This window comes from Lathyrus oleraceus, chromosome 3 (assembly GCF_024323335.1).
Source record: "Lathyrus oleraceus cultivar Zhongwan6 chromosome 3, CAAS_Psat_ZW6_1.0, whole genome shotgun sequence".
Taxonomy (NCBI): domain Eukaryota; kingdom Viridiplantae; phylum Streptophyta; class Magnoliopsida; order Fabales; family Fabaceae; genus Lathyrus; species Lathyrus oleraceus.
This window is the reverse complement of record NC_066581.1, coordinates 266,321,643-266,331,055: the sequence shown is the minus strand read 5'-3', so window position 1 is coordinate 266,331,055 and position 9,413 is coordinate 266,321,643. Positions and strand designations below refer to the sequence as shown.

The 9,413-nt window shown below is 29.9% G+C and overlaps 1 protein-coding gene across 1 annotated transcript; it reads left to right on the top strand.

Moving 5' to 3' along the window:
- Window positions 1-3,536: 3,536 nt before the first annotated feature.
- LOC127126856 (uncharacterized) lies at window positions 3,537-5,215 on the top strand. The gene has a single exon (XM_051055859.1). It carries the CDS (start codon window positions 3,991-3,993, stop codon window positions 4,756-4,758), a length of 768 nt encoding a protein of 255 aa, XP_050911816.1. The 5' UTR covers window positions 3,537-3,990; the 3' UTR covers window positions 4,759-5,215.
- The last annotated feature ends 4,198 nt before the right edge of the window (window positions 5,216-9,413 follow it).

Here is a 9,413-nt window from a genome sequence, read left to right as displayed (position 1 = left end):
CGCCTTGGTTACTTGAATGAGAAAAGACTCAACATTCTTGCAAAGAAAATTTTTCTTCATGAAAGGTACTCCTCTAAAAATATGCACTCATTGTTTTTTCTGGTAAGCAACATAGAGTTTGCTTTAATAGTAATAGTCCTCATAGGAGGTCAAATATTTTTTGATTTAGTTCACACTGATGTTTGCATAATGGATGATAAATATTTAGGTGATGAATCATATTTTATTAATTTTTATTGATGAACACTCTAGAAAAGTGTGGGCTATTATTTTGAAATTTAAAGACTAAGTACTCGGTATTTTCAAGCACTTTCATACAAGTGTTGAAAGATAAAAAGGAAGGATGAAATATGTTAGAGCTTATAATGATGGTGAATATAGAGGCCCGTTTGAAGAGTGTGATAAAGAGCATGAAATCAAGCTTGAGAACAATTTTCCAAAGACGCCTCAACATAATGGAGTTGCAGAGTGAATGAATCATATGATTAATGATAAAATCAAATGTATGCTCTCTCATGTAAAGTTATCAAAAGCTTTTTGGGATGAAGCATTAGAAACTGCAATGGATTTGATCCATCTTTATCCTTCTATTCCACTTGATGGTGATGTTTCAAACAAAGTATGGAAATGAAAAGATGTCTCATATGGTTACTTGGGAGTGTTTGTTTGTAGAGCTTTTGTTCACATCCCAAGAGATTAGAGATCCAAGCTTGACAAAAGATCTAAGTAATGTGTGTTTGTAGGTTATGGTCATGAAGAGTTTGGTTATAGATAGTGGGATCCAATTGACAATAAAATTATCAAAATCCTTGATGTGATATTTCTTGAAGACTAAACTATTGAAGATTTTGATAAAATAGAGAAGTCAAAATCTAATGGTAGAAGTTACACTGATGTTGTACCTAAACCTCCTAGTGGAAATTTTGTTGATAGTTGATATATATTTGTAAATTATGGGAATGTAACCAATGACCAAGAACCTTATCATGATGAGCAAGTTGAAGAGGATTCACCTGAGCCACTAGTTGAACCTGTGTTGAGAAGATCTACTAGAGAGTGTAAAGTTTCTCAAAGATATCCTCCACATGAGTATATGATTATCACTGATAATAGAGAGCCAAAATACTACCAAGAGATCATTTCAAATGTTGATAAATAAAAATGGTTGAAGGCCATGCAAAAAGAGATGGATTCTTTGCATGAGAATCACACATTTGAGTTGGTGAAATTGCTTAAGGGTAGAAGAACACACAAGAATAAATGGGCATACAAGATAAAGACTGAAGAGATTAAATCTCAACCAAGATACAAAGAAAGATTGGTTATGAAAGGTTTCAATCAGAGAAAAGGTATTGACTTTCAAGAAATGTTCTCACCTGTGGTGAAGATGACATATATTCGAGTTGTGTTGGGATTAACATCTTGCTTGAATCTAGAGGTTAAACAACTTGATGTGAAAATTGTTTTCCTTCACGGTGATTTGGAGGAAGATATCTGTATAGAGTAACTTGAGGGCTTCAAAGTCAAAGGTAAAGATGAGCTTGTTTGTAGATTGAAGAAAGATTTGTATGACCTCAAGCAAGCTCCACGACAATGGTACAAAAGTTTGATTCTTTCATGGAAATAAATGGTTGTGGTAAAACTATTGTTAATCATTGTGTATTTGTGAAAAAATTCCCAGATGGTGATTATAGTATTCACCTATTATATCTTGATGACATGTTAATTGTTGGTCATTACACTAAGAAAATTCAAAGTTTAAAGGAAGAGTTATGCAAGTCCTTTGCAATGAAGGACTTGGGTCATGCTTAATAAATCATTGGCATGAGAATTTCTCGTGACAAGAAGAAATGTAAATTGTGGTTGTCTTAATACAATTACATTGAAAATGTGTTAGAGAGGTTTAACACGAGCAACTCAAAACCCGTGAGTACTCCACTTGCTAGTAATTTTTTCAAATTGAATTCTGAACAATGTCCTACAAGCGAAGAAGATAAAGTAGATATGAAGAATGTTCATTATGCATCTATAATTGGTAGTTTGATATATGTTATGCTATGCACAAGACCAGATATTGCTCATGTTGTTGGTGTTGTTATCCGTTTTCTCTAATCAGGGTAAAGATCATTGTCAAGCAGTAAATTGGATTCTCAAGTATCTTAGAGGCACTTCCAGAGCGTGCTTATGCTTTGTGAGCGGTGATCCTGTGTTAGATGGCTACATAAATGTAGATATGACAGGTGGTATTGATTCTAGAAAATGTTCTTCTGGATACGTGATGACTTTTGTAGGGAGAGCAGTGTATTGATAATAAGGGTTAGAAAAGTATGTTGAGCAAGAGAAATTTGTGTTGTTCTGTTACAGTCAGAGTGCAATTCATCTTGGTAAGAATCCGACGTTTTATTTCAGACCAAAGCACATTGAGGTGTAGTATCATTGGATGTGGGATGCATTGAAGGCGAAGTTGTTTTCACTTAGAAGATTCATACTGACAAGAATGATTCAGATATGATGACAAATACTTTTCTTGTGACAAAGATGATTAACTGCAGAAAGAAGGTGGACATGGTGGAGCAAGTCCTTATCATTTAAGTCGTGAGGGGGAGATTTGTAGGGTGAGTTCACTCTTAAAATGGGTCCCATAATTTATTTAGATAAAAAAAGGTCTTTACGTGAATTGTTTTATTTGGGCCAAACCCAATTGACATGTATTTAAAAGGAATTTTTTATCGTAAAACATCACAACAAAAATAAGCAACTTAACAAGAGTTTCAAAGAAATGCAATAAAGAACAGGAAAATGTACAAGTGATAGATGAGTGCAGCAAACCTTATCTGTTTGAACTATAAATTCAGTATGTTGTTCTTATCACTTAATTTATTTTATTTATATTCCTGTTAAGTATTTTTAGTCTTTCTTAGAGTTATTTTGGTGTACTCACATTAGTGAAGGAGATGTTTATAATGTATTTCCCACATATCGGTGAAGATTGTTATTTCCTAATGTTATTAGAAAGATATTTGATACCCATTATTGTTATAGTGAGAAGTTCAACTCGATTAAGTCACGTGATTTTTATTCTCTCATTTTGAGTGAAGTTTTCCTTGTTAAAATTTAATATTCTTTCTATTTTATTTTAATTTTATTATTATTGTACTCTATAATTAATTTTTCCAATAATCTGTTTAAATTACACAAATTTAAAAAGTATTCCACTTAAAAAATATTCCAATAATTTGATTATTCCCAAACATTATTCTACTCCTATTGTACTCCTAATAATGTATGGATGAATGAGTCACTTAACTTTTGGTATATGAAATAAACATGTAACCTTCCTAACAAAATTGATGAGTTCATCATTGAGAGGTACAAGCTGTATTATATTTGGCATCTTTTTTTGGTATGTTTGTTTGTATATGCAACTAGGCAAACAAAACTTGTATAATTTATATTTACTCATGTAGTGATGTTAGTTAGTTTTATATCATATTATCTTTTAAAAAGTGGTTAACCACCTCTACCCAAAGCCAACATAATCCATCAAGCTATCTCTCAAACACTCTCTCCACGTCTCTTTATATCTCTCTATCAACAAAACCACCTTTTTCATTTTCCAAAAGTCTCACCCATCAAAGGCATATCCTTTTCTCACACCCATTTCTCCACTTTTTGGACCACATTACACAACCTTGCTTATTATTATTATTACTTTTTTAATAATTCTAAATTTTATTAATGAAATTCCTTTCTTTTTTAATAATTCAAAATTTTATTTATGAAATTCCCTTCTTTTTTTTGTTGTTGGGAGGGACATTGATTTATACTTCTTTTATTGCTTTTTATAGTTAGGTTTGAACCTTTCAAATTGACTTGTCTACTAACTTTGTTTTAGCACCATTTAAAACCTCTTATGTTCTGTCCTTTTTTTTCTCACCCAAGAGTTTTTGCCATTTTTATATCTAACTCTGGTCTAAACTTGAATGAAAAATGGCAATTGAACTTTGCTCAGAAAACTGTGGTGTTTCTTCAGTGAGTCCAAGAATTTCTTTCTCTCAGGACTTTTCACAAACAGATGCCATACCTGTTGAGCAACAACCCTTTAGATCAAATTCTTCTGGGTTGAATTCAAGTATTGATTTTGATTTCTGTGTCAATCAAACCCTCAACCTTGAATCATCTTCTGCTGAAGAGCTTTTCTCAGATGGCAGAATTCTTCCATCTGAAATCAAGAAAAAAAAACTCCCTTTGAAGCAACCATTAACAACAACTCAATCATCACCACCACACCCTCCATTGCATCCTTCATATTTGAGAAAAGATAGCTCCAAAGAAAGCTCCAAGGAAAGCAAGTATTTGAATGATGAAGTGTGTGAGAAACAAAGTTCAAGTTCAAACTCAAAGTCATTTTGGAGCTTCAAGAGAAGTAGTAGCTGTGGAAGTGGCTATGGAAGAAGCTTGTGTCCATTGCCACTTCTATCTAGAAGCAATTCAACTGGATCTACCTCAAGTGTTAACAAGAGAAATTCAATGTCAAAGGATGGTATTAGTATTAAACAAAATTCTCAGAAACATTCTTCTTCAACAAGGCTTTCAAATTCATCTGGGTCTAACAGTTATCTGAAACCACCATTGAATAAGAGTCATGGATCTCATGGTAGTGTTAGAGTTAATCCTGTTCTTAATGTTCCTTCTGCAAATTTATTTGGTTTGGGTTCAATCTTCTCCAACAATAGAGACAAAAGCAAGAAAAAGTAGCATTTTTTTAAGGATTAAATATGTTTTGAATCCTTAAGTTTTATTTTATCATTGTCATTTTATGAGGATTAATGACATATTTAATTTAACTATATTAATTTACTTATTTATGTGTGTAGTTTTTATTTATGAACTAGTTGGGTTTTACCATATGAGTGGAAAAGAAGATATATGTTTGGAAAGGTGGAGGGTTTGCATCAAGAAAGTAAAGAGGTGATGGACAAGAATGGCATAATGCAGGATTTGCACATGTTGGGGGACAGGTAGATGTTGTTTTCATGGAGAGGTCCCTTGCTTGTGTTTTGGTTTATTTGCTTTTGAAATTTGGTCTACTTGTAAATACATTCATTTTGATTAGTTTCTTTTGTTTTTGTTAGTTTGGATCTCTCTTATTCTACACATGTATTATTACTTTGAGTCACTTTTAAGAGGTTTAATGGAAATACTTGATTGAATAGCTTTGGTTTTTCTCATTGCATAGATTGATTTTGCCATCTATAGTTATTAAAAGAATTAGTTTTTTCATTCAAAAAGATGTAGTGGCATATTTTATTATTCGGTTGCATTCTATTTTTTATAAATTTTATCTCTTTTAATTATTAATTATGACACACAAAAATTAACAATTGATTGTAAGTCTCAACTCATGAAAATAGACTTCTCTTTGTTAAAAAAAAATCAAACCAGTTATGTAGGAAATAATTAAGTTAAATTTTAATTCTATCATGGTATCACGAGTTTATTGATTTAGAGTATTTACAATTTATAAATTACACATTAAATTAAAAAAAGATGTTGGACATAAGAGAGGGTATTGAAAAAATTAAGTCTCATATGTTAATAATTCAGACCATTTACCGTTTATATCAACACATCAAATTCAATAATAGTAAACATAAAAGGGTGTATTGGTATCGCTCATCTTATAAATTTATTTTTAAGAGTGAATTAGATCAAACTCTTCATTTTAAAAAGGAAGTGTTTGGTTTATTATATATCATATTTGTTGCAATGGAATTTAAAAAAGAAATAATTATTTTCATTAAGCATAATAAAATGAGACTAAAAGTACAATTAAGTTTTAATATTATTTACAGTTTTTTCTTTTTTAACTTTTTAACGGTTATATATATATATATATATATATATATATATATATATATATATATATATATATATATATATATATATATATATATATATATATATATATATATATATATATATATATATATATATATATATATATATATATATATATATATATATATATATATATTTGTTATAGGCTTTCGAATAAATCTCTAGACAGGTAAGGATATCTATTTGTTATAGGCTTTCTAATAAATCTCTAGACAGGTGGGGATATTTCAGTCATGTTAATTTTCAAAGGTTTTGACAATTTTATACTTTCTCTTTTATATATATATATATATATATATATATATATATATATATATATATATATATATATATATATATATATATATATATATATATATATATATATATATATATATATATATATATATATATATATATATATATATTTATATATATATATATATATATATATATATATATATATATATATATATATATATATATATAAAGTTCAGTTAAACTGACTATTTAATATTTAAAAAGTATTTTTTATAATAACAACATAGATTATGAATCTATATAAGAATTGTAATTTATTTAATGTATTTAAAAAGTATATATATATTTATAATAAGAACAATCTATGAATCTCTAGATTAGGCATAATCTGAATACAATAATATTGTGAAGCGTGAATTGTGAAGCATAGGCATTATCGTCTAGTGTTTGGAATCAATAGTGATAAGAATTGATTGTGTTTTTATTATGAAGAAGAGGAAGAAGTAAAAGAAGAGAAATGCTCGTCTATTAAATTGCTAGGTGTTGTACTTGTACCGCATTGGAGCCTTTTAGTTGTTGTGATTGTAAGTTCAGCCACTATATTGAATTTTACACATTCATTATAAATTCAACATTTATATATCTTTTATATAAGATTGAACATGGAGAATATATGAAGAAAATATTGTGCTCTAATCGTTTCTATTACTCAATGGTGAGATCAAACTCGGCTAATTACAAAATGAAATTTCTATCTTATTTATACAAACGTAAAAAGAAATGAATCGGTTAGAAAGAGAAATGAAATTAAAAGATAATGAACATCGATAATTGTTAATAGAGTTCGATCGGGAGGAGATTGTCTCCCGTTCAAAGTGTGTGCAGTGAGATCTATACCGTACAAAAAATATATAAAACAATTAAAATTTGGTTTTTAAAGATCAGATATAACGTTGTTCTCTCTCGAGTGAACACTTCCACTCTCTCTCTCTCTCGAGTGAACACTTCCACTGGAGACAATCATTTTCCAATTCGATCAATGGTGACTACTTTTATCACTATACAACACTTATAGTTTATTATTAATTTTATAATAAATTAAGGTTACATTGTTAAAATATATATATATATATATATATATATATATATATATATATATATATATATATATATATATATATATAATATTACGATTCAATTTATAATAATACTCATCATAAATAATTGGGCCTAAGACGCGTTTGAAGTTTCTACAAATTGTGTTCCTCTTTGTTTTAATATGAAACATACTCAATAATTTCCATCTTGGAGAATATCAAACCCCTATGAAGACTTCATGCATGACAATCACATCTTGACAACTGGGGAGGTACACACCCGGCTTAACAGTGAGAAATACGTAACAAGTCCAAGCAATGTTTGAACTTGTCATTTATGATTGATTTGGTCAACATATCAGCTGCATTCTCTAAAGTATAAACCTTTTTCAAGTAATATCTGTCAAGATGCAATTGTAAATCCTCACATTAATATGTTTGATCCTAGCATGATACACCTGATTGTTTTTCAGAATAAATGACACTCTGACTATCACAATGCAACCGAACTCCACCTTTCTCAACAATCAATTGTCTCACCAATCTTGTAAACCATAAGGCTTTTTTGGTAGCTTCACCTGTTTCTATGTACTCTGCTTCAATTGTTAACATGGCCACTATAAATTGAGCTAATGATTTCCAATAAATAGATCCTCTAACTAAAGTAAAGACATACCATGTTGTAAATTTTTTATTATCGGTATCACTAACATAACTTGAATCAACGTATCATACAACTGAATTATCACCTTGTTCACTTCTAAACATGAAACCATAATCCATTGTACCCTTCAAGTACCTGAAAATACATTTGACTACTATCTAATGATGTTTTTCTAGTTTAAACGTAAACTTATAAACTTGACTTACAACTTCAATAGTAACTTCTCATCAAAAACAACAACTTTGTCGATTAATGTCGCGACGCGAAAAATAACCTAGAACACTCGCACGCTCGAGATGATAATATGGTTGCCACCGAACTTTATTTATTTTAGAAGGAAAGAAAAAATATCAATAAAGCCCTTAAAAGAAGAAAAAAATGGTCGTCGCAACCAAATTCGGGTCCGAGAGTCGATTATGCATGGGGAAGGTATTAACACACCCCATCTGTTGTACTCAACTTGAACCATTTAGTTAGATTTACGAATAAAATTTTAGCTTAATGTTATTTTCTTTCTTCTAATTATTTAAAGTTTAAAAGGAAAGAGAAAGAGTCGCAAATTTTTTTTTATTAGGGTGCTTGACGAGATTGCGGGTCTTACTCCTACGTATCCTCATGTGCGATGAGGAATTTAAATCTATGTAGTTCTTTGTAGAAAATTATGTATGGGTTGGTTGATTTTATTAAACGAATGTTTAGATCACATTCTAGGAGTTAAACGTTTCTTGTATGCTCGCAATTTGAGGCTTAAGCATTTGTTTGTATCGTGGTAGAATGGACTAAACAGTGTTCTTTTGTGAAAAGGTTTTCGATCGCACGGGGGCAAGAAAATATATGTTTGATTGGTATACTATTTTTAAGAGGATGACGAGTACTTGAACGGTAGGCTAATTACGACCATCATTCAAATATTAGGGATTAAAAGGGACATGTACGTCCAACCTAACCTTTTTTGTCCGAGTTATTTATAAAATTTGTGTGACGAATCAAGTCACGTTTCTTCAACGGGTGACGAGTATTCACGCGGGAGGCTAAGTATGGAAATCACACAAATGTATTAGAAGAGACAGGTACGTCCAGCCTAACCTTTTTTTCCCACGAAAGAATAAACTCGATTCGGTTAATGTGTTTTGAAGCGGACGACGGATACTCGAACAATAAGCTAATTACGAAAATCATTCAAATATTTGGGGTTAGGAGGAAAAAAAATCCCAACCTAACCTTTTTCAACCGTTTATTTATTGTGAAAAAGAGTTTTGAGACTATTAGTTTTGAAAAGGATTTGATACGATCAAGTGCTTAATTTTGCGCTTAAAAGCATTTGAATTTAATTTTGGAAAAAAAACTTGACGTTGGATCAAGGTTTGTGCTATTTGAAAATAATGTTGATTTTTATTCTATTAAAATGATATTTTTATTATCAAAATAATAAAATAAAAATAATAAAAATACTGGAATAAAATGATAAAAGACTAAAATTAAATGAAATGGGGTGCATGAAGATATTATAG